Below are 27405 nucleotides of genomic sequence, written 5' to 3'. Positions count from 1 at the left end.
TCTCTGGAATGCTACCCGTGCTCGGATTTCATCAACCTTATTGTCAAGAGACTGGACATTGGCGAGTAGTATGCTAGGGAGTGGAGCGCGATGTGCCCGTCTCCGAAGCCTGACCACGAGACCGCCTCGTTTGCCCCTTTTTCGGCGTCGCACAGGGTCGCCGGCTGGGATCAGATCCATTGTATTGGGTGGAAGGCAAAACACTGGATCCGTTTCGGGAAAGTCATATTCCTGGTAGGAACGATGATGAGTTGACGTTAATCGTATATTCAGTAGTTCCTCCCGACTGTATGTAATGAAACCTAAGATTACCTGGGGTACCGATGTAAGAAATAACACGTAAAAAAACAAAATACTGCATATTTTCCAAGGCACGCGAAGCGAGGCGGCCATCTCTTTTCGGCGCCGGAAGTTTGAGTACCTATAAGGGCATTAGCTCATACTTGGTTAGCTTAGCCCTGGACTCGCTACCATAAAAGTCTCACAAGGCAAATATATGTCTGGAAGAGACTGATGCCAGATTCACACTATAGTGATGGGTCTAATATTTCATTTTTTACATGAACCTTTAACCAGCTTGGCTTGGCTCATTTTTGCTCAGTAATGTGAAAAGGGTCAGCTATATAGCACCAATATGATGTTAAGATTTAGACCTTAGGATCTGCTCCCACATATAACCTTTTTTTCTTTCTTTATTGAATCCTGTCAGATCTCCAGATAGATCTCATTCCGAGGCAGAATCAGCCTTGGAGGGGCGATCAGGAGCGATTACGAGCAACGGAGGAGGGATCACAGAGGAAATGTGCACGGATTCTTTGCTTTATGATTATTATTCCTGGCATTCCGACAACCTCTCAGTCCCCCTTGTGTGGCTATTACTGAACGCTGTCTTTGGAATGGAGGGAGGGGGGGGAGAAGAGCAGTGTATCAAATGCACACAAAAAAATAAGGAGAGTTTGTAGGATGTAGGTTGCACATCAGAAAGGTTGTGGGGGTGTATCAAAATAGTGTTGTTTTCCTAGACACGTTTTTTTAAAAGCAGAGTAATACCCCAAAACAAAGGCCCATTTTATTGCTGACCAGAGAGAGAGGGGTCCTCACCTTCCTCCCCCTCCCTGTCCTGTACTCATACTAAGCCATCCAGCAGAGAACACAGCACAGAGTGGACCCCTTGCTTTAGCACTGAGGTGGTCACCTATAACTCACACCCCAGATCATTCTCTGACCCCTGCAGCTCAAGCAATCACAGTAGCCTGAGGTCCTAAGGCCACCACAAGACAAATAGCTAAATGTTTCGGCCCTCGGCCAGTCACAATTTATGAACAGTAGTTAGCCTAGAGATTTATGGTATCGTAGCAACCTTACGACCCCACCGGTGTTAGGGAACCCCCCTCTGAGTGTGAGATGGTATATCCAGATGGTATATTCCTGTATGGAGATTCCACATCAGGGACAAGGGCCTCAGTATTCTACTGCCCTGTTAGGGGGGATATATATCACAGAGACTGAAGGGCAGAATAAAAATGAAATAACACTGTTATTCTTTGTTTTCTGTTAGAGGGAGGAGGAGGAAAAGTAGGAGAGGGCCCGGGAGTCTAGGGACAGAGAAAGGCAGGGAGAGAGAGATAAACAGAGAGAGAAAAAGAGCGAGAGAGAGCAAAAAAGGAGCAATAGAAAAAGAGCGAGAGAGCGAGAGAAAGGGGAAAAAGACAGAAAGAGGATGAAAGGAGAGAGAGCAGAGGGAGAATGCCACAGGAGCGCCAGGTGGAGAGAGGAATGTGAGAGGTTGGAAATGACTTTCCAAGACCTGGGAATGGGATGGCTCTGTGTCCAGGGAGGGCTTCTAGGAAGGCTCAGGATTCAGGAAGGAATATCTAGGCCAAGTGACATCAACTATTCCCAAACTTACTACCATCTCACTAATGCCGGGCATACACTACACAATTTTGTCGTCCCAGACAAATTCTAATGATCAGGGTGAAATTGAATGAACTTGCACTAGGATCAGTACGTCGGGACTCGGGTAGTTTGAGGTGGTCAAGGACTCACCGATGATGACTGTTCCGTTCTCCAGACATCTGTCGGATGTCCAGATAATTTTCTGACATGTCAGACCTTTTGGTCGTGCATCTTGTAGTATGAGCAGTGCCACGACATGATTGGGCAAGGACTGCTGCCAATAGCCAATGAGCACAATGATGGCAAAGAGGAGAGTAACAACAGAAAGCACTGTGTGGACCGAGGTGATGAAGACAGATTGGTGGAGCTGTGGAGAGAACACAGCTGCCTGTCAATATTAAAAAGGTTTATATAAACCTCCAATTTCCTCAGTAGAATAGAAAGTCCATATTATCCACGTCTGCCAAACCATTTGCGGGTCCACATTCCACACCTGTCTTTTTTTATGTTTCTGCACATAATAATGTGCACACTAATAAAGCAGCTCGCCGTTTGCATCAAACATTTTTGCCTACGACAACCGAGAAACGCATGGCAGGATCAACCAGGGAATCATTGTGTAATGTCCTGGGGTTGAGGATGGACGGAATGAAAGATTTGGGACAAGGAAATCAGGAAGTGTGAGCACGTCCAAGAGCTTAGAAATTGTGTAGTGAATGCCCAGCATAAATGCCCACACAGACTGTACGATTCTAGCAGTCTTATGCCACGATTTTGCCGTCCCAGACAATTTCTACTTCGTGGGGAATTTCTTAGGTTGTAAACAATTGTTGGACATCTTGGCTCGTTCAGTGTGACAGGGTCTAGGTCTGCTGATTCAGTACCACTACGTCTTGGCTCGTTCAGTGTGACAGGGTCTAGGTCTGCTGATTCAGTACCACTACGTCTTGGCTGGTTCAGTGTGACAGGGTCTAGGTCTGCTGATTCAGTACCACTACGTCTTGGCTCGTTCAGTGTGACAGGGTCTAGGTCTGCTGATTCAGTACCACTACGTCTTGGCTCGTTCAGTGTGACAGGGTCTAGGTCTGCTGATTCAGTACAACTACGTCTTGGCTCGTTCAGTGTGACAGGGTCTAGGTCTGCTGATTCAGTACCACTACGTCTTGGCTCGTTCAGTGTGACAGGGTCTAGGTTTGCTGATTCAGTACCACTACGTCTTGGCTCGTTCAGTGTGACAGGGTCTAGGTCTGCTGATTCAGTACCACTACGTCTTGGCTCGTTCAGTGTGACAGGGTCTAGGTTTGCTGATTCAGTACCACTACGTCTTGGCTCGTTCAGTGTGACAGGGTCTAGGTTTGCTGATTCAGTACCACTACGTCTTGGCTCGTTCAGTGTGACAGGGTCTAGGTTTGCTGATTCAGTACCACTACGTCTTGGCTCGTTCAGTGTGACAGGGTCTAGGTCTGCTGATTCAGTACCACTACGGGCGGTCGTAGACTCCGACAAAGATCTGCCAGTGTCAGAAGTGTAGCCTTTATCGTGAAGTATGGCTGGTGTTACAAGCCGATCCCGGTGACTGACCAATAGGAACACGGCCGGCACTGAGTATGTCCACAATAACACATTTGTTGTGAATAGTCAGATTAATACAATAGTTCGATTTAAACAGTTATATGCTTTGCAAGAACAATTTCCCTAATAATCTTGTTTATTTGATTCTGATTTCAGAAATATAAAGTTTGTAGCCTATGTGAAAACTACTAGGATTCATACTTTCAGTTTTTCTGAACTTCACTTGTGCATAAGAGGGAGGATTGCACTGGTGATGCTGGCGCAGGTCAAATACACAACTGCAGGTGACATAGCCTACATCGGCTGACGAATCCTCGTAAGCTGATCGCAGAACCTGACGCCAAAATTGAAGCGAATCGTACAATCTGGCCAGGTTGATATCAATATTTGTATTTGGTAACATGTGATGTAATAATGGTAAAAGACTGAATCTGATGTAGTGTGGGAAGGCCTGCGACACCATAATATCCTACTACACTATATAGTCAAACACATACCTGACAAACACAGCTTGAACCATATTAAACATTATAGGCGTAGGGTCGCTGTACATTTCCCGTCTGGAAAAGCTGGGTAACAGGAGCAGAATTCAGGACACAACACCTGTTCAGTTTGACGTCTACAAGGTCTGACTGGGCTTACCAAGCTGTGCTTGGTCAGGTGAGGTGAGGTCTGAGCCTGTGGGTCAGGGTGGTGATAGGTAGAGTCCTGTTGTACTGTAGAACCTGTGTGGACAGTGCGGGACGGGAGCAACAGAAGAGCCAGTTACAGCTCTGCTCTGTTAGCAGCCTTGTTCCCATCTGCATCACCTCACCCAACTCCAGACCCTCCCTAACACACCCCCCCTAACCCACATACATCTATCCCCCCTTCACTCCACTCTCTAACAAACATACATCCACCACCCTTCACTACACTCTAACCCACATACATCCACCCCCCTTCACCCCACTCTCTAACCCACATACATCCACCCCCCTTCACTCCACTCTCTAACAAACATACATCCACCACCCTTCACTACACTCTAACCCACATACATCCACCCCCCTTCACCCCACTCTCTAACCCACATACATCCACCCCCCTTCACTCCACTCTCTAACCCACATACATCCACCCCCCTTCACTCCACTCTCTAACCCACATACATCCACCCCCCTTCACTCCACTCTCTAACCCACATACATCCACCCCCCTTCACCTCACACTCTAACCCACATACATCCACCCCCCTTCACCCCACTCTCTAACCCACATACATCCACCCCCCCTTCACTCCACTCTCTAACCCACATACATCCACCCCCCCTTCACTCCACTCTCTAACCCACATACATCCACCCCCCCTTCACTCCACTCTCTAACCCACATACATCCACCCCCCTTCACTCCACTCTCTAACAAACATACATCCACCACCCTTCACTACACTCTAACCCACATACATCCACCCCCCTTCACCCCACTCTCTAACCCACATACATCCACCCCCCTTCACTCCACTCTCTAACCCACATACATCCACCCCCCTTCACTCCACTCTCTAACCCACATACATCCACCCCCCTTCACTCCACTCTCTAACCCACATACATCCACCCCCCTTCACCTCACACTCTAACCCACATACATCCACCCCCCTTCACCCCACTCTCTAACCCACATACATCCACCCCCCCTTCACTCCACTCTCTAACCCACATACATCCACCCCCCCTTCACTCCACTCTCTAACCCACATACATCCACCCCCCTTCACCTCACACTCTAACCCACATACATCCACCCCCCTTCACCCCACTCTCTAACCGACATACATCCACCCCCCTTCACTCCACTCTCTAACCCACATACATTCACCACCCCTTCACTCCACTCTCTAAGCCACATACATCCACCCCCCCTTCACTCCACTCTCTAACCCACATACATCCACCCCCCCTTCACTCCACTCTCTAACCCACATACATCCACCACCCCTTCACCCCACTCTCTAACCCACATACATCCACCCCCCTTCACTCCACTCTCTAACCCACATACATCCACCCCCCCCTTCACTCCACTCTCTAACCCACATACATCCACCATCCCTTCACCCCACTCTCTAACCCACATACATCCACCCCCCTTCACTCCACTCTCTAACCCACATACATCCACCCCCCCTTCACTCCACTCTCTAACCCACATACATCCACCCCCCCTTCACTCCACTCTCTAACCCACATACATCCACCCCCCCTTCACTCCACTCTCTAACCCACATACATCCACCACCCCTTCACCCCACTCTCTAACCCACATACATCCACCACCCCTTCACCCCACTCTCTAACCCACATACATCCACCCCCCTTCACTCCACTCTCTAACCCACATACATCCACCCCCCCTTCACTCCACTCTCTAACCCACATACATCCACCCCCCTTCACCCCACTCACCAACCCACATCCACCACCCCTTCACCCCACTCTCTAACCCACATACATCCACCACCCCTTCACCCCACTCACCAACCCACATCCACCACCCCTTCACTCCACTCTAACCCACATACATCCACCCCCCTTCACCCCACTCTCTAACCCACATACATCCACCCCCCTTCACCTCACTCTCTAACCCACATACATCCACCCCCCTTCACTCCACTCTCTAACCCACATACATCCACCCCCCCCCCTTCACTCCACTCTCTAACCCACATACATCCACCCCCCCCCTTCACTCCACTCTCTAACCCACATACATCCACCACCCCTTCACCCCACTCACCAACCCACATCCACCACTCCTTCACCCCACTCTCTAACCCACATACATCCACCACCCCTTCACCCCACTCACCAACCCACATCCACCACCCCTTCACCCCACTCTCTAACCCACATACATCCACCACCCCTTCACCCCACTCACCAACCCACATCCACCACCCCTTCACTCCACTCTCTAACCCACATACATCCACCCCCCTTCACTCCACTCTCTAACCCACATACATCCACCCCCCCTTCAATCCACTCTCTAACCCACATACATCCACCCCCCCTTCAATCCACTCTCTAACCCACATACATCCACCCCCCTTCACTCCACTCTCTAACCCACATACATCCACCCCCCCCTCACTCCACTCTCTAAGCCACATACATCCACCCCCCCTTCACTCCACTCTCTAACCCACATACATCCACCCCCCTTCACTCCACTCTCTAACCCACATACATCCACCCCCCCCTTCACTCCACTCTCTAAGCCACATACATCCACCCCCCCTTCACTCCACTCTCTAACCCACATACATCCACCCCCCCCTTTAATCCACTCTCTAACCCACATACATCCACCCCCCTTCACTCCACTCTCTAACCCACATACATCCACCCCCCCCTTCAATCCACTCTCTAACCCACATACATCCACCCCTTCACTCACCAACCCACATCCACCCCCCTTCACTCCTCTAACCCACATACATCCACCCCCCCTTCACTCCACTCTCTAACCCACATACATCCACCCCCCCTTCACCCCACTCTCTAACCCACATACATCCACCCCCCTTCACTCCACTCTCTAACCCACATACATCCACCCCCCCTTCACTCCACTCTCTAACCCACATACATCCACCCCTTCACTCCACTCTCTAACCCACATCCACCACCCCTTCACTCCACTCACCAACCCACATCCACCACCCCTTCACTCCACTCACTAAGCCACATCCACCACCCCTTCACCCCACTCTCTAAGCCACATCCACCACCCCTTCACCCCACTCACTAAGCCACATCCACCACCCCTTCACCCCACTCTCTAAGCCACACAGAAGACCAGGGTGGTGTAGGGTAGAATGGATACACTGGGCAGTGCCCCCAGTCCAGCACCCTGGCACTATGGAATGGGTTGGCATCTAAGGTCTACCTTTTGAGGGAGATGGAGGAAGAAAGAGAGATAGAGGGAGGAGAGATAGAGGGGAAAAGGGGAATGTTCAGGTGCATGTTCAGAAAACAAGCAGTGACTCAGTTAGCTCAAAACTGAGCCCACATCTTCCTCTCTCTACCTCACACAGGCTCCACTGTGTCCTGACTGGGCACATAAAAAGCAAGTGAGAGAGAGAGAGAAAAAAGAGGTGATGAAAAAAATAGATGTTGACATTTTAGTAGTGAATAACAGGATGTGGGTCTAGGTCATAAATGGAACTGGTTTTCTGGAGTCTGGAGTCACACACACAGAGTTAGGGTCTGGGCACAGTTCTGCTGCCTGACTGGTTTGAGCTAATGCACGTGTGTAACCCTAGGAAGCTCTTTGCCACCTTCTCCTCCCTCCTGAATCCTCCTCCCCCTCCTCCCCCCTCCTCCCTCTCTGCTGATGACTTCGTCAACCATTTTGAAAAGAAGGTCGACGACATCCGATCCTCGTTTGCTAAGTCAAACGACACCGCTGGTTCTGCTCACACTGCCCTACCCTGTGCTTTGACCTCTTTCTCCCCTCTCTCTCCAGATGAAATCTCGCGTCTTGTGACGGCCGGCCGCCCAACAACCTGCCCGCTTGACCCTATCCCCTCCTCTCTTCTCCAGACCATTTCCGCAGACCTTCTCCCTTACCTCACCTCGCTCATCAACTCATCCTTGACCGCTGGCTACGTCCCTTCCGTCTTCAAGAGAGCGAGAGTTGCACCCCTTCTGAAAAAACCTACACTCGATCCCTCCGATGTCAACAACTACAGACCAGTATCCCTTCTTTCTTTTCTCTCCAAAACTCTTGAACGTGCCGTCCTTGGCCAGCTCTCCTGCTATCTCTCTCAGAATTACCTTCTTGATCCAAATCAGTCAGGTTTCAAGACTAGTCATTCAACTGAGACTGCTCTTCTCTGTGTCACGGAGGCGCTCCGCACTGCTAAAGCTAACTCTCTCTCCTCTGCTCTCATCCTTCTAGACCTATCGGCTGCCTTTGATACTGTGAACCATCAGATCCTCCTCTCCACCCTCTCCGAGCTGGGCATCTCCGGCGCGGCCCACGCTTGGATTGCGTCCTACCTGACAGGTCGCTCCTACCAGGTGGCGTGGCGAGAATCTGTCTCCGCACCACGTGCTCTCACCACTGGTGTCCCCCAGGGCTCTGTTCTAGGCCCTCTCCTATTCTCGCTATACACCAAGTCACTTGGCTCTGTCATATCCTCACATGGTCTCTCCTATCATTGCTATGCAGACGACACACAATTAATCTTCTCCTTTCCCCCCTCTGATAACCAGGTGGTGAATCGCATCTCTGCATGTCTGGCAGACATATCAGTGTGGATGACGGATCACCACCTCAAGCTGAACCTCGGCAAGACGGAGCTGCTCTTCCTCCCGGGGAAGGACTGCCCGTTCCATGATCTCGCCATCACGGTTGACAACTCCATTGTGTCCTCCTCCCAGAGTGCTAAGAACCTTGGCGTGATCCTGGACAACACCCTGTCGTTCTCAACTAACATCAAGGCGGTGACCCGTTCCTGTAGGTTCATGCTCTACAACATTCGCAGAGTACGACCCTGCCTCACGCAGGAAGCGGCGCAGGTCCTAATCCAGGCACTTGTCATCTCCCGTCTGGATTACTGCAACTCGCTGTTGGCTGGGCTCCCTGCCTGTGCCATTAAACCCCTACAACTCATCCAGAACGCCGCAGCCCGTCTGGTGTTCAACTTTCCCAAGTTCTCTCACGTCACCCCGCTCCTCCGCTCTCTCCACTGGCTTCCAGTTGAAGCTCGCATCCGCTACAAGACCATGGTGCTTGCCTACGGAGCTGTGAGGGGAACGGCACCTCCGTACCTTCAGGCTCTGATCAGGCCCTACACCCAAACAAGGGCACTGCGTTCATCCACCTCTGGCCTGCTCGCCTCCCTACCTCTGAGGAAGTACAGTTCCCGCTCAGCCCAGTCAAAACTGTTCGCTGCTCTGGCACCCCAATGGTGGAACAAACTCCCTCACGACGCCAGGTCAGCGGAGTCAATCACCACCTTCCGGAGACACCTGAAACCCCACCTCTTTAAGGAATACCTAGGATAGGATAAAGTAATCCTTCTAACCCCCCCCCCCTTAAAAGAGTTAGATGCACTATTGTAAAGTGGTTGTTCCACTGGATATCATAAGGTGAATGCACCAATTTGTAAGTCGCTCTGGATAAGAGCGTCTGCTAAATGACTTAAATGTAAATGTAAATGTAAATGTTGATGATTCAATTATATCAGGTGACACACACACACACACAGGGTTTATTCAGACATAGGCTAGTCACTCATAGGGAGGAAGAAAATAACACTTTGGACACCTCTACTAACGTCTGTCTGCAGCAAAGGTCAGTAATAATTGGAATTCCACTGCAAGTCAAGTGCATGCTAGAGGTCGACCGATTATGATTTTTCAACGCCGATACCGATTATTGGAGGACCCAAAAAAAGCCGATACCGATTAATTGGCCGATTTTTAAAAAACTATTTATTTGTAATAATGACAATTACAACAATACTGAATGAACACATATTTTAACCTAAATAAATCAATAAAATCAATTTAGCCTCAAATAAATAATGAAACATGTTCAATTTTGGTTTAAATAATGCAAAAACAAAGTGTTGGAGAAGAAAGTAAAAGTGCAATATGTGCCATGTAAGAAAGCAAACGTTTAAGTTCCTTGCGCAGAACATGAGAACATATGAAAGCTGGTGGTTCCTTTTAACATGAGTCTTCAATATTCCCAGGTAAGAAGTTTTAGGTTGTAGTTATTATAGGAATTATAGGACTATTTCTCTCTATACGATTTGTATTTCATATACCTTTGACTATTGGATGTTCTTATAGGCACTTTAGTATTGCCAGTGTAACAGTATAGCTTCCGTCCCTCTCCTCACTCCTGCCTGGGCTCGAACCAGGAACACATCGACAACAGCCACCCTCGAAGCAGCTTTACCCATGCAGAGCAAGGGGAACAACTACTCCAAGTCTCAGAGCGAGTGACGTTTGAAACGCTATTAGCGCGCACCCCGCTAACTAGCTAGCCATTTCACATCGGTTACACCAGCCTAATCTCTGGAGTTGATAGGCTTGAAGACATAAACAGCTCAATGCTTGAAGCATTGCGAAGAGCTGCTGGTAAAACGCACAAAAGTGCTGTTTGAATGATTGCTTACGAGGCTGCTGGTGTCAGACTGCTCTATCAAATCATAGACTTAATTATAACATAATAACACACAGAAATACGAGCCTTACGTCATTAATATGGTCGAATCGGGAAACTATCATCTCGAAAACAAAACGTTTATTCTTTCAGTGAAATATGGAACCGTTCAGTATTTTATCTAACGGGTGGCATCCATAAGTCTAAATATTCCTGTTACATTGCACAACTTTCAATGTTATGTCATAATTACGTAAAATTCTAGCAAATTAGTTCACAACGAGCCTGGCGGCCCAAACTGTTGCATATACCCTGACTCTGCGTGCAATGAACGCAAGAGAAGTGACACAATTTCACCTGGTTAATATTGCCTGCTAACCTGGATTTCTTTTAGCTAAATATGCAGGTTTAAAAATATATACTTCTGTGTATTGATTTTAAGAAAGGCATTGATGTTTATGGTTAGGTACAGTCGTGCAACGATTGTGCTTTTTTCGCAAATGCGCTTTTGTTAAATCATCCCCCGTTTGGCGAAGTTGGCTGTCTTTGTTCGGAAGAAATAGTCTTCACACAGTTTGCAATGAGCTAGGCGGCCCAAACTGCTGCATATACCCTGACTCTGTTGCAAGAGAAGTCACACAAAGAAATTCATGCTAAATATGCAGGTTTAAAAATATATACGTGTGTATTGATTTTAAGAAAGGCATTGATGTTTATGGTTAGGTACACGTTGGAGCAACGACAGTCCTTTTTCGCGAATGCGCACCGCATCGATTATATGCAACGCAGGACACGCTAGATAAACTAGTAATATCATCAACCATGTGTAGTTAACTAGTGATTATGATTGATTGATTGTTTTTTATAAGATACGTTTAAAGCTAGCTAGCAACTTACCTTGGCTTCTTACTGCATTCGCGTAACAGGCAGGCTCCTCGTGGAGTGCAATGTAAAGCAGGTGGTTAGAGCGTTGGACTAGTTAACTGTAAGGTTGCAAGATTGAATCCCCGAGCTGACAAGGTAAAAATCTGTCGTTCTACTCCTGAACAAGGCAGTATACCCACCGTTCCTAGGCCGTCATTGAAAATAAGAATGTGTTCTTAACTGACTTGCCTAGTTAAATAAAGGTGTACAATTTTCTTTTTTTTATATCGGCCAAATGTGTGTCCATAAATACCGATTTCCGATTGTTATGAAAACTTTAAAAATCAGCCCTAATTAAATCGGCCATTCCGATTAATTGGTCGACCCCTAGTGCATGCATAACTCATCCTTATGGTGTTCTTTCATAATTGCAGTTATGAAGTCCACACACACACTGCAACTGGAATATTTAAGATTAATAAACATACACTCACTAGACAGTTTGTGGCCGTGACTTGTTATACACCGAGACTACAAAACATTAGCAACACCTTCCTAACATTGAGTTGCACCCCCCTTTTTTCCTTGAGCGTGAAACTCAGCAGCGTTGCAGTTCTTGACACACTCAAACCGGTGCGCCTGACATCACTACCATATCCCGTTCAAAAGGTACTTAAATCTTTTGTCTTGTCCATTCACCCTCTGAATGGCACATATCAACAATCCATGTCTCAATTGTCTCAAGGCTTAAAAATGATTCTTCAACCCGTCTCCTCCCCTTCATCTACACTGATTGAAGTGGATTTAACATGACATTAATATGGGATCATAGCTGTCACCTGGTCAGTCTGTCATGGAAAGTGTTCATAATGTTTTACACTCAGTGTAAAGCAGACAGACAGGCATCCAATTACTGTTCGATTGAATGTTAGAATGGGCAAAACGAGTGACCTAAGTGACTGTGCATGGTATGATCGTCAGTGCGATCCAGTATCTCAGAAACAGCTGCCCTCCTGGGCTTTTCACACATGACAGTGTCTAGGCTTTACTGAGAATGGTGCAACAAACAAACATCCAGTCAGTGGCAGTCCTGTGGGCGAAAACAACTTGTTGAAGGAAAATGGCAAGAATCGTGCAAGCTAACAGGCAGGCCACATACAGACAAATAAAGGAGCAGTACAACAGTGGTGCGTAGAATGGCATTTCGGAACGCACAACTCGTCAATCCTTGTCACGGATGGGCTAAAAACATCACCTGGAACATGACAGTGAGTTCAGTTTAGTCCCCAGACCTGGTCAGTCCCCAGACCTGGTCAGTCCCCAGACCTGGTCAGTCCCCAGACCTGGTCAGTCCCCAGACCTCAACCCTATAGAGCATCTTAAGGATGAGAAGGAACGGGCTGGTCACAGCATGAATGTACCGCCGTCCAATCTCCAGTAACTGCGTGATGCCATCACGTCAGCATGGACCAACATCCGTGTGGAACGTTTGAACCCTTGTAGAATTCCCAGAAGAATTCAGACTGTTCTGGAGGCAAAGGAGGGTTCAGCCCGGTACTAGATGGGTGTACCTAATAAACGGGCCGGTGAGTGTACATACATACTTAGAAAAACCTTTGTACGCCTGCTTTGTATGCCTGCTCTAGCAATCTTTTTTTTAATTTTTTATTTATTTCTTTGACCTAGGCATATTTGGTTTTGAGATTAGTAGACCTGCTCTCCCAGTCCCTTCAGACTGACCAGGTGTGGAGTATGTGTGCGGTAGGTAGGTATCCTCCCCTTGTTAAAATGGAGTGATGAGAATCCGTAGCCATACTGGATGACCCCAGCCAAAAAACAACAAACACAGAGGAGAGCTGACCTAGGAGGACTGGCATGGAGCACTGTGGAGCACCACACATTACAAGACATATTATACTGCTGTGTGCTGGCTGACAAACGACACTCTCCCTGCAGAAAGACAACTGGCTCATGTACAATACTAATAAACTAGGGATGGGGAAGAAGAAAACAATACAGGTACACATCGGGATGGCTGAATATAAACAGTGTAGTTATTCGCTCCGCAAGGCAACCAAACAAGCAAAATGCCGGTACAGGGACAAAGTGGAGTCACAATGCAATGGCTCAGACACAACATTTTTAACATTTTAAGTCATTTAGCAGACGCTCTTATCCAGAGCGACTTACAAATTGGAAAGTTCATACATATTCATCCTGGTCCCCCCGTGGGGAATGAACCCACAACCCTGGCGTTGCAAGCGCCATGCTCTACCAACTGAGCCACACGGGACCACCGTAGACCCTGCCACAAGACTTATGTGGCAGGGTCTACAGGACATCATGGCCTACAAAAACAGCCACATCACAGATACAGACGGCATGCTTCCAGACAAACTAAACACCTTCTTTGCCCGCTTTGAGGATAATACAGTGCCACTGTCGTGGATCGCTAACAAAGACTGAGCCCTCCCCCTCTCCTTCTCAGTGGCTGACGTGAGTAAAACATTTAAACATGTTAACCCTCGCATGGCTGTTGTCCCAGACTGCATCCCAAGCCGCATCCTCAGAGCATGCACAGACCAGCTGGCTGGTGTGTTTACAGACATATTTAAAATCGCTCCCTATCCCAGTCTGTTGTCCCCACATGCTTCAAGATGGCTACCATTGTTCCTGTACCCAAGAAGGCAAAGAACTGAACTAAATGACTACTGCCCCGAAGCACACCAAGTTCCTGGGCGTACACATCACGGACAAACTGAAACAGTCCACCCACACAGACAGTGTGGTGAAGAAGGCGCAACAGCGCCTCTTCAACCTCAAGAGGCTGAAGAAATTTGGCCTGTCACTCAAAACCCTGACAAACTTTTACAGATGCACAATGGAGAGCATCCTGTCGGGCTGTATCACAGCCTGGTACGGCAACTGCACCGCCCTCAACCGCAAGGCTCTCCAGAGGGTGGTGCGGTCTGCACAACGCATCAGCAGGGGCAAACTACCTGCCCTCCATGACACCTACAGCACCTGATGTCACAGGAAGGCCAAATAGATCATCAAGGACAACAACCACCTGAGCCACTGCCTGTTCACACCGCTATCATCCAGAAGGCGAGGTCAGTACAGGTGCATCAAAGCTGGGACCGAGAGATTGAAAAACAGCTTCTATCTCAAGGCCATCAAACTGTTAAATATCAATCACTAACTCAGTGAGGCTGCTGCCTACACTGAGACCCAATCACTGGACACTTAAATAAAAGGATCACTTTAATAATGTTACTTATATCACATCTATATACTGTATTGAGACCCGATCACTGGACACTTTAATAAATGGATCACTAGTCATTTGCTGTACCTGCACCAAAACTACAGTATTTTTCCATCATAGCATGTTCTCCATCTTCTTTTTAAATAGGGAGCCAATTTGTTTTCAGCACTTATTTCCATGACTGATCAAAACTTGTTTTCTCATAGCTCCCCTGTCCCTCTGCAGCAGACATATGGTGAGCAATTTTATTGTAACATCGAATCGCAATAAAATCAGTGTCGAATCGCAATACATATAGTCATGTGAATCGCAATACATATCGGCAAATAAGTATTGTGATAATATCGTATTCTTAGGTCCTTGACAATTCCGACCCCTAAAATAAACCTTCTCTCTCTGTGTGTGTGTGTTAGGGCTGGGCGATATATATAATTAATTTGATTAATTCATGTCTTTGCGTGATACACCAAATACCTGTATCGCAGAATATTTTTTTGTTGTATTTTTCATTTTATGAGCATTTTTGTACGCTTGTTCTCATGTCTTTTTGGTCTTGTCTCGTTCGCTCCTTCTGTGCTGTGTGTCATGTAAAAATCTTCCCAGTGTGAAATAGTTCCCAATCGTTCTGATTGTGTTGTGACATCATGCTGTAAAATTTCTCCCAAATGGTAACAGGTTGATTGCTTGTCTATTTGAGCCAGTAAACCGGGCTGTTACTATTCTTAGTTAGCGGAATGACTCGCTTCCCTCCAGGCCTGAGGGCACACACTTTCTAGTAGGCTTAAATTGAAGATATGGAAAATAGGAGTGGCAATATCGTCCGCTATTATCCTCAGTAATTGTCCATCCAAGTTGTCAGACCCGTGGCTTGTCATTGTTGATAGACAACAATAATCTTATCACTTCTTCCACACTCACTTTACAGAATTCAAAATTACAATGCTTGTCTTTCATAATTTGATCAGTTATAGTTGGATGTGTAGTGTCAGCATTTGTTGCTGGCATGTCATGCCTAAGTTTGCTAATCTTGCCAATGAAAAAATCATTAAAGTAGTTTTGTGATGAATGAGCCATCTGTTTCAATGAATGATGGAGCTGAGTTTGCCTATTTTTCCCAAAATGTTATTGAAGGTGCTCCAAAGCTTTTTACTATAATGTTTATGTCAATAATCTTTGTTTCATAGTGTAGTTTCTCCTTTTTATTCAGTTTAGTTAAATGATTTCTCAATTTGCAGTACATTTGCCACTCCTTTTGCCTCATCCCTCTCAACCATTCCATTTTTTAATTCTTCATCAATCCACATGGATTTAACAGTTTTTACAGTCATTTTCTTAAATGGGTGCATGCGTATTAGTAACTGGGATAAGCAATTTCATAAATGTGTCAAGTGCAACTTCTGCTTGCTCCTCATTACACGCCATGGACCAACAAATGTTCCTCACATCAACAACATAGGAATCACCACAAAACATATTGTATGACCTCATACTTATTAGGCCCAGCCTTTGGAACAGCTTGATGAACGCCAGTCAATATTTAAATCACCCATAAAAAAATACTTCTCTGTTGATATCACATACATTATCAAGCATTTCACACGTTACCCAGAAACTGACTGTCAGCACTTGATGGTCTATTGCAGCTTCCCACAAGAATGGGCTTTAGGGGAGGCAGATGACCCTGTAGTCATATTACTTCAACAGTTTTTAAACATGAGATCCTCTAATCTTTACAGGAATGTGGTTGTAAATATAAACAGCAACACCTCCACCACTTGCATTTCTGTAAATGTTATAAACTTGTATTGCTACCACTGTATCAAAGGTATTGTCTAAGTGAGTTTCAGAATATGAATGTCATCTGTTACTAGAAAGTTATACATCTTATGAACCTTGGTTTTAAGCTACATATGTTAACAGGGGCTATTTTGAGCACTTTTATGGGATGCTTGCTTGATTTCATTGCTTTACTGGGAAGCGTAGCAGATATTCTCATGTTATTTAAGTTAGTGCAGGGTGAGTTGCACACAGTGGACTTCCTACTAGGGCACACGCCTCAGTGCTAAAAACATATCTGGTTCATAGGCACATGATTGCTGCATACAATAGTTGTAGGATCAGCAGAGACATTCAGGGTAGTCAGAGGGACATAAATTAGGTTACTTACATTGTGTCTACCAACGCCCCTGGTATAATGTACATTTGCTGAAGCATTATGAGAACTCAGCGAAACAATGGTAGGGATTCAATGAGCTGGGCTTGGGTCATTGATAAGTCATTGACTCAATGCAGCCTGTCTCAAAAGTTTCAACTGTTCAGAGCTGCCCTTCATAATGCCATTAAAACCCACATGGACTACGATAGAATCGATGTCCATGTCCTGGCGTAGTATATTCTGGAGCAGCTTAGTAATGTAATTATGCTAGTTAGCTAGCTAAATCAAGATCGAGGGGGTGTGAGAGAAAAATCTGCATGAGCTCAGCCATCCACACAGACGCGCGTGCAATTACTGACTGGAAAATGTTGACGCTGTGAAATTTTTTTTTTTAAACATGACGTCACAATCAGAATGATTGGGAAGTATTTCACGCTGGAAAGATTTTTACATTTCACTGTGAACCTTCCCATTTACACCAGAGATATGTATATAATGACAAGATGTCTCCGCCCTAACAATGGAAGCCGTTGTCCCAAAGGAGGGAAGACAGGCGACAAGCTTAGGTTAAAAAAAAGCCCATAGAAACGCATTGGGCTCATTTTGGATAGAAACCTCTCACTTGGTCTCTTTCAAGCCCCTCCCCCTAAAACTCACAACAACAAAGATGAGATCACTTCTTCCTCTCTGAGGTTTAGTCCAACAGAATCTGTCATATGGACACCGAAACACATGGAGACATTAGTTTACTGTAAAGAGGACAAGTTAACCTTTCAAACCATACCCTGTTTGTTTCAACTACTCACAATTCGAACAGAGCCGACACTACTAAAACAGATATACCAATGAACATTCATTCTGGAAAATAATGCCCAGTTTGTCGCACGTGCATTACGGTACCACGTATCGCTAGCAGCATTTTGGTCAAATAAAGATTGTTATAGTAGCCGTTTGGATGACTGTGTTTTATAAATGTTGAATAAGCATAAAACAATTATAAGGAACTGGCAATTCGTTCTCATTCTGAGAAAAAAAGGTAGGACAAAGTGGACAGCTTACCATGCTGTTCAAACAGTTGGAGACAGACAGAAGGGTGTGTTCATAACAATTCAACTGTTTTACCTTCTTAGCTGAATGCAGAGCTTGTGAAATTATTCCTAGATCCAAGTTGCCAAACTTGAAATATAAATATTAGCTGGCTACACACTAGCACATGGGCTTGTGCTTGAGAGATTGTTTATGAGATCGGTGTTGATTTTCTATCACACCTGCTACATTATTAGTGAATGTGCATTATGAATGGTTCTGGTTACATTTGTAAACAAAAAGTACATTTTTATAGACCGACATGAAAGCCAGATAAGTGACTATTGCAACAACAAAAATGCAGATACAACTATTTTGATAAAATCATTTAACTATTAGTGGGTCTTATGGAAGTGGAAGGCATACAGTTGATGTCGGAAGTCATTAGAACTCATTTTTCAAACACTGCACAAATTTCTTGTTAACAAACTATACTTTTGGCAAGTCGGTTAGGACATCTATGTGCATGACACAAGTAATTTTTCCAACAATTGTTTACAGACAGATTATTTCACTGTATGACAATTCCAGTGGGTCAGAAGATGACATACACTAAGTTAACTGTGCCTTTAAACAGCTTGGAAAATTCCAGAAAATGATGTCATGGCTTAAGAAGCTTCTGATAGGCTAATTGACATCATTTGAGTCAATTGGAGGTGTACCTGTGGATGTATTTCAAGGCCTACCTTCAAACTCAGTGCCTCTTTGCTTGATATCATGGGAGAATCAAAAGAAATCAGCCAAGACCTCAGAAAAAACATTGTAGACCTCCACAAGTCTGGTTCATCATTGGGAGCAATTTCCAAACGCCTGATGGTACCACGTTCATCTGTACAAACAATGGTACGCAAGTATAAACACCATGGGACCACGCAGCCATCATACCGCTCAGGAAGGAGACTCATTTTGTCTCCTAGAGATTAACGTACTTTGGTGCGAAAAGTGCAAATCAATCCCAGAACAACAGTAAAAGGACCTTGTGAAGATGCGGCAGGAATCAGGTACAAAAGTATATATATCCACAGTAAAATGAGTCCTTTATCGACATAACCTGAAAGGCGCTCAGCAAGGAAGAAGTCACTGCTCCAAAACCTCCATAAAGAAGCCAGACTACAGTTTGCAACTGCACATGGGGACAAAGATTGTACTTTTGGAGAAATGTCCTCTGGTCTGATGAAACAGAGATAGAACTGTTTGGCCATAATGACCATTGTTATATCTGGAGGAAAAAGGGGGATGCTTGCAAGCCGAAGAACACCATCCCAACCATGAAGCACAGGGGTGGCAGCATCATGTTGTGGGGGTGCTTTGCTGCAGGAGGGACTGGTGCACTTCACAAAATAGATGACATCATGAGGAAGAAAAATTATGTGGATATTTTGAAGCAACATCTCAAGACATCAGTCAGGAAGTTTAAGCTTGGTTGCAAATGGGTCTTCCAAATGGACAATGACCCCAAGCATACTTCCAAAGTTGTGGCAAAATGGCTTAAGGACAACAAAGTCAAGGTATTGGAGTGCCCATCACAAAGCCCTGACCTCAATCCTATTGAAGATTTTTGGCAGAACTGAAAAAGCGTGTGCGAGCAAGGAGGCCTACAAACCTGACTCAGTTACACCAGCTTTGTCAGGAGGAATGGGGGAAAAATTCATCCAGCTTATTGTGGGAAGCTTGTGGAAGGCTACCCGAAATGTTTGACCCAAGTTAAACAATTTAAAGGCAATGCTACCAAATACTAATTGAGTGTATGTAAACTTCTGACCCACTGGGAATGTGATGAAAGAAATAAAAGCTGAAATAAATCATTCTCTCTACTATTATTCTGACATTTCACATTCTTAAAATAAAGTGGTGATCCTAACTGACCTAAGACAGGGAATTTTTACTAGGATTAAATGTCAGGAATTGTGAAAAACTGAGTTTAAATGTATTTGCCTAAGGTGTATGTAAACTTCCAACTTTTTTGCACCTAAGTAAATTCATCTCTAGGAGACAGAACGCATATCCTTCATGAGCGGTATGAAGGCTGCGTGGTCCCATGGTGTTTATTAGAGGTCGACCGATTAAATCGGAATGGCCGATTAATTAGGGCCGATTTCAAGTTTTCATAACAATCGGAAATCGGTATTTTTGGGCGCCGATTTTTTATATATTTTTATATATTTTTTAATACCTTTATTTAACTAGGCAAGTCAGTTAAGAACACATTCTTATTTTCAATGACGGCCTAGGAACGGTGAGTTAACTGCCTTGTTCAGGGGCAGAACGACATATTTTCACCTTGTCAGCTCGGGGGATCCAATCTTGCAACCTTACAGTTAACTAGTCGAACGTAATAACGACCTGCCTCTCTCTCTTTGCACTCCACAAGAAGAATGCCTGTTACGCAAATGCAGAAAGCCAAGGTAAGTTGCTAGCTAGCATTAAACTTATCTTATAAAAAACAATCATAACCACTAGTTAACTACACATGGTTGATGATATTACTAGATATTATCTAGCGTGTCCTGCGTTGCATATAATCTGATTGAGCATACAAGCATACAAGTATCTAAGTATCTGACTGAGCGGTGGTAGGTAGAAGCAGGCTCGTAAACATTCATTCAAACAGCACTTTCGTGCATTTTGCCAGCAGCTCTTCGTTGTGCGTCAAGCATTGCGCTGTTTATTACTTCAAGCCTATCAACTCCCGAGATGAGGCTGGTGCAACCGAAGTGAAATGACTAGCTAGTTAGCGCGCGCTAATAGCGTTTCAAACGTCACTCGCTCTGAGCCTTCTAGTAGTTGTTCCCCTTGCTCTGCATGGGTAACTCTGCTTCGATGGTGGCTGTTGTCGATGTGTTGCTGGTTCGAGCCCAGGGAGGAGCGAGGAGAGGGACGGAAGCTATACTGTTACACTTGCAATACTAAAGTTCCTATAAGAACATCCATTAGTCAAAGGTATATGAAATACAAATCGTAGAGAGAGAAATAGTCCTATAATTCCTATAATAACTACAACCTAAAACTTCTTACCTGGGAATATTGAAGACTCATGTTAAAAGGAACCACCAGCTTTCATATGTTCTGAGCAATGAACTTAAAAGTTCGCTTTCTTACATGGCACATATTGCACTTTTACTTTCTTCTCCAACACTTTGTTTTTGCATTATTTAAACCAAATTGAACATGTTTCATTATTTATTTGAAGCTAAATTGATTTTATTGATGTATTATATTAAGTTAAAATAAGTGTTCATTCAGTATTGTTGTAATTGTCATTATTACAAATACATTATTTTTTATATATTTTTTAAATTATTATTATTATTTATTTTTAAATCGGCCAATTAATCGGTATCGGCTTTGTTTGGTCCTCCAATAATCGGTATCGGCGTTGAAAAATCATAATCGGTCGACCTCTAGTGTTTATACTTGTTCATCTGTACAAACAGCAGTACGCGTGGCACCTTCAGGCATTTGGAAATTGCTCCCAAGGATGAACCAGACTTGTATGAGTCTACAATTGTTTTTCTGAGGTCTTGGCTGATTTCTTTTGATTTTCCCATGATGTCAAGCAAAGAGGCACTGAGTTTGAAGGTAGGCCTTGAAATACATCCACAGGTACACCTCCAATTGACTCAAATGATGTCAATTAGCCTATCAGAAGCTTCTAAAGCCATGACATCATTTTCTGGAATTTTCCACGCTGTTTAAAGGCACAGTCAACTTAGTGTATGTAAACTTCTGACCCACTGTAATTGTCATACAGTGAATTAGAAGTTAAATAATCTGTCTGTAAACAATTGTTGGAAAAATGACATGTCATGCACAAAGTAGATGTCCTAACCGACTTGCCAAAACTATAGTTTGTTAACAAGAAATCTGTCGAGTGGTTGAAAAACGAGTTTTAATGACTCCAACCTAAGTGTATGTAAACTTCCGACTTCAACTGTATGTATGTATGTATGTATGTATGTATGTATTATCCCAGCCCCCGTCCCCGCAGGAGGCCTTTTGGTAGGCCGTCATTGTAAATAAGAATTTGTTCTTAACTGACTTGCCTTGTTAAATAAAGGCTAAATTAAAATGTAAAAAATATTATTATGTATCATCTTTTAACTATATGCAATATTTTAGCTTCCAAAATGTAAGCAGGTATATCTAGCTTCCCAATAAGATGATCTGATGGAATGGCTTGTCCTGCACTTTGTAAAAACCCAGAGTCCATTGAGTGAATATTGGAAAAAGTTCTTGATTTCTTTCTAAACATTGCAATGTGAATGCTAAGAGGATTCTAACCATAAAATAGGTGAAGTGAAATGGCAAAATAGTCCTCATTCAAAGGCAAGGGCAATGTGAATACAAAGACAACCGAGTGCTTTTGCTTTGTTTTTACCCCAGAGTTCCCTTTAAAGAGGCAGAGATCGGTTATAATGAAAGAGGACCATGTGAAAACACCCTTATAGACCAGTGGTACCAGTCAAACCAGTTTGTAATAATGCACTACACTGGCCCTCCCAGCCCTTAGTTTCATTCATGTGTGAGCCACATCAAGAACCATCGCAAAGACAAAGAAGAGTAAACAGAGCAAACAGGACGTTGTTGCGTGTCTGGTAGATATTTCTCAATCAACCAGGACTTGACTGACTGGCTTGTAATTATATTGGCCAGTGGCTCTCAAACCTCTCATTGGGGACACCCAGCCATTCCATGTACAGTATTTGATCTATTCCAGAGCTAGCACAACTGTTTAAACTCGTCAACTAATCATCAAGCCCTTGACTAGGTGACTCGGGTGAGCTAGTTCAGGGCTACAACAAAATGGTGAAATGTCTGGAGGCCCCGAGGAGAGGTTTGAGAGCCACTGGCCATGTTAACCCTAGATCAGGGAACCACAATACATTATTTGTTGTAGCCCTACACTGGCACACCTAACTCAATTCATAATGGGCTTGATGATAAGCCTAGATGACTACTTGAATCAGGTGTGCCAGTTTAGGGTTACAACAAATAGGCTATGTGAAATGTCTGGTGTCATTCCCATAGCCTGGCATTAACCTCTAACGTCACAGCATACCAGACCTGTCAAACGTACCTAGCCCAGGTATAGACCTTGATAAAGGAGGCACGTGCTGCTAAACAGGTACAGTCAGTTCAGCGTGAATTAACTCCAACGCATGTACAATGGTATAGGCCTACCCTGAGATGGTAATCCTCTACACAGTATGTGGGGCAAACTACTACCATTTATGAAGTTAGACTTGTCTTGAAACCAGCCTGGCTGGCTCCCTACAAGGGTGTGACACCACTGTTCAGTGACGTGTATAGAATTAGGCCTATAGAAGACAGGCATGTACACTCGTCATACACATACACTCTTCTTCAGTGTACCTAGTCATCTGATAAAAGAGAGGGTGGGGTTTTTCTATCTGCTCCCCTGCTCTGGGGAAATTCTGGACTTTGGACACACGGTCAGGGCAAGAAGGAGTGACATCAGAGCTGCTATTTCCCTTTCACTCCCTCCTTTCTCCCTCTCTCCCTCTCTTTCCTCAGAACTAACAGGATCTCGATGTGTCACTTGATCTTATCTGCTGGCTAAGTCAGGGGACACTAGATCTTTGGGTTGACACTCAGCCCAGCAGTATCCTATTTGTTTGCAAACACAGACTGCTTTAGTTCCTGCTGTGATGTGGCAAACAAATCAGATCCTTCACCATTTTGTAGTGGATCCTTCTCCCAGCCAGTCAACATGGTGCCTCCAGCCCATGTGAGGCAGTTATAGGCATACTGTCTAAAAAAAAAAATATATATATATATATATATATATATATATAGCCCTACTACCTTTCTACAACTATACTTCAGAATGACTAAAAACATGTAGCCAGTGTCTTATCAAGTCATGTGGGCTGAGCATCTGAGATGCAAGAGACATTGATAACAAATACATAATTTGAGTAATCATTACCTGCATCATTATCATCACCATCATAGATTCTATTCATGAACCTTTCAGTAAATTCAAACTAACACCGGTGGTTCTGGTAGCTTATATTATAACACCCTTGAAACATGCAGGGCTAAGGAGGCTGTTAGCCCTGGGCTACGTCAAGTGCAGAGTGTGAACGCAGCTGAGTGTGGCCTGTATCACACTATATTCTCTATTCGTAGGGCATGTGTATCAGTGTCAATTATGAAAGTAAAATTAGACCAGCAATGAATAGCCATGGATCCGGGTGAATCGTGTCTGTCTGGGGGAATATTCTCTTTCGACTTCCTGGTTTGACGCCCTGCTTTACTTCTGTATCATGACTGTGCATAATGTGTCAGGTGCACTGGCGCACCACAGCTGGTTACTACAATAATTATATTTATTCATAAGAACACATCGTTCGTGTGGGAAACGTATGTAACCAGCTGTGGTGCGCCAGTGCACCTGACACATATGAATGTAACGTTAGACGAGTGAGATAACTATGCTGCATCCATCGCTCTCCTCACAAAACCACTGTCTGTTAGTCAAATCATACCAATGTCTATCAAACAGTACGCAGGCTACTGCAAAACAAACATAATAGTTACAGCTGTATTTATTATTATTTATCGAACGTTAAAGGTGTTCATATAGGCTCCCTGTCCATACATCCTCTTTCCATTCATATCTGGAGACTGCGTTTACCTGTCCAGTGATGCCCGTGATAACAGCGACCTTCCTCGGCTTTTTCAGCTCTCCGTTCGCCCCGGTGCTGGTAGACGGTTCCGTGCATTGGGCCATTTTTGCGCGTAGTGTTTCAAAGTATCAAACCTACTGACTTGCTGTTCTGATGAGCAGTTGTGTGGTTGTACGGTAGACACTACAAGCACAGGACCATCTGTAACTACAACATGTGACGTGACAGGAAGTCCCTGCAGGACAGCCAATCGACAGATGGCAAGTAGCGTCGGAGCAGAGGAATCTTCAGGCAGAAGAGAAGATATTAAGTCTGGGGTTTCCCGTGCTTACTTTGGACAGCGCCAACTAGCTACAGTAGTCCAACATGACTAAAACACTGACGATTGCATAAAGCAGGGATCATCAACTAGATTCAGTCGCGGGCCGATTTTTTTCTTGGGTAGATGGTCAGGGGACCTGAAGATAATTACAAATAATTTGTAGACTAAAAATGTACTGTAAGAAGCCCAAACACATATATTTGACTAAAACATAATCATTTCAAACCTTGCTTACATTTGTTTATGATCACATGTCACGAACCGGCTCAAAGCCCGTAACAAAAGGGAGACAACATGGAGATAAGGAATAACAAAATATATTTATTAACTAAGGTAACCTAAATGCAATTAACAATGGTGTGTGTAATCAGTAGTGTAAGTGAGTGTTTTGCTTGCATAGATGTGATAATGCAGGGTGTTGAAAGGTGCTAAAGCAAACAACCAACAGGCCACAAAAATACCACAACAAAATCTATGAAGGTGTCTGCATGGAGAGAGTTTCCCCAATGAATGTGGAAGAGGTCTAACACCCGGGCCCAGGTCTGTCAGATTCCACCAAGCCACGGATGTGCCCCCGAGACAACTGCTCAGTCCACAGACACCACACAAAAATAACAAACATTTTCCATGCCCAACATATTCCAAAATGAAACACGTCGCTAAGCCTATCAGGGGAAAAAGGCTATAGCTCCGGGTAGCAAGTTTCACTACCCTACCCAAATCTCCCACTGAGGTAGACAGCCGATTGTACTCACCTCAGACCGATGTCCCAACAGTGAGTAGAGCAAGAGTTTCCAGGCTGGGAAACTAACCAATGTACTCTCTCCAACACAGTAGACAAACCAAACAACCAAAGGCAACCAATACTGGGCCTATCAAACTCAAACAAACTAACAAAATATGCAAACAAAGCACCTACAAAATTTTACATTCTAAAGTATGTGGACACCTGCTGGTCCAACATCTCATTCCAAAATCATGGGCATTAATATGGAGTTGGTCCCCCCTTTGCTGCTATAACAGCCTCCACTCTTCTTTCCTCTACTAGATGTTGGAACATTGCTGCGGGGACTTGCTTCCATTTAGCCACAAGAACATTAGTGAGGTTGAGCACTGATGTTGGGCGATTAGGCCGGCTCGCAGTCTGCGCTCTAATTCATCACAAAGGTTTCTATGGGGTTGAGGTCAGGGATTTGTGCAGGCTAGTCAAGTTCTTCCACACCGATCTCAACAAACCATTTCTGTAGGGACCTCGCTTTGTGCATGGGGGAATTGTCATGCTGAAACAGGAAAGGGCCTTCCCCGAAATGTTGCCACAAAGTTGGAAATACAGAATTGCCTAGAATGTCATTGTATGCAGTTTTCCCTTCACTGGAACTAAGGGGCCTAGCCCGAACCATGAAAAACAGCCCCAGACCATTATTCCTCCTCCACCAAACTGTACAGTTGGCACTATGCATTGGGGCAGGTAGCATTCTCCTGACATCCACCAAACCCAGATTCGTCCGTTGGACTGCCAGATGGTGAAGCGTGACACGTGTTTCCACTTCTTCAGAGTCCAATGGCGGCGAGCATTACACCACTCCAGCCAATGCTTGGCATTGCACATGGTGATCTTAGGCTTGTGTGTGGCTGCTTAGCCATGGAAAACAATTTCATGAAGCTCCCGACTAACAGTTATTGTGCTGATGTTTCTTTCAGAGGCAGTTTGGAACTCGGTAGTTCCAAACTGCAACCGAGGACTGATGTTTTTTTACGTGCTATGCGCTTCAGAGCTTATGTGGCCTACCACTTTGCGTCTGAGCCGTTGCTGCTCTTAGACGTTTCCACTTTATAATAACAGCACATACAGTTGACCGGGGCAGCTCTAGCAGGGCAGAAATTTGATGAACTGACTTTTTGGCATCCTATAACGGTGCCACGTTGAAAGTCACTGAGGTCCTCAGTAAGGCCATTCTACTGCCAATGTTTGTTGATGGAGATTAAAATGCCTGTGTGCTCGATTGTATACACCAGTCAGCAACGGGTGTTGTTGAAATAGCCGAATCCACTTATTTGAAGGGTTGTCCACATACTTTTGTATATATGTCTCTCTACTTTGCGTGGGAATATTTTGAAACAGATTTCCAAAATTAAAATCACTTGGAGCTGATTTGCTGTTGTCTTTGATGTCCAACAATAAAAATTAAATGTTTCGGAGGACGCTCTCAACCTTCGCCTCTCCCGAGTCCGTACGGGAGTTGCAGCGATGAGACAAGACTGTAACTACCAATTGGATACCACGAAATTGGGGAGAAAAAGGAAACATTTGAAAATAATAAAATATATATTTTATTTATTTGTCTAGTTTTCAAGCCCTGCCACATCCAACGGGTGTCAATGAGCTTGACGCCCTGATAAGTTCCTTTCCTGA

The 27405-nt window shown here is 44.8% G+C and overlaps 1 protein-coding gene across 2 annotated transcripts in view; it reads right to left on the bottom strand.

The window, feature by feature from the left end:
* Window positions 1–24907, bottom strand: part of gmds (GDP-mannose 4,6-dehydratase) — a 292984-nt gene extending 268077 nt beyond the window's left edge. Inside the window, exon 1 of one of the 2 annotated variants that reach the window (XM_071346069.1) lies at window positions 24679–24907. In XM_071346069.1, the coding sequence (XP_071202170.1) occupies window positions 24679–24774 (96 nt within the window). In that variant the 5' untranslated portion in view covers window positions 24775–24907. The remainder of the gene's footprint in view (window positions 1–24678) is intronic. The other variant, XM_071346070.1, reaches the window with a different exon arrangement.
* Between the last annotated feature and the right edge of the window lie 2498 nt (window positions 24908–27405).

Source organism: Salvelinus alpinus, chromosome 16 (genome assembly GCF_045679555.1).
Source record: "Salvelinus alpinus chromosome 16, SLU_Salpinus.1, whole genome shotgun sequence".
In the NCBI taxonomy this organism is placed as follows: domain Eukaryota; kingdom Metazoa; phylum Chordata; class Actinopteri; order Salmoniformes; family Salmonidae; genus Salvelinus; species Salvelinus alpinus.
The sequence above is the reverse complement of the archived record's forward strand: the minus strand, read 5'-3'. Positions and strand labels throughout refer to the sequence as shown.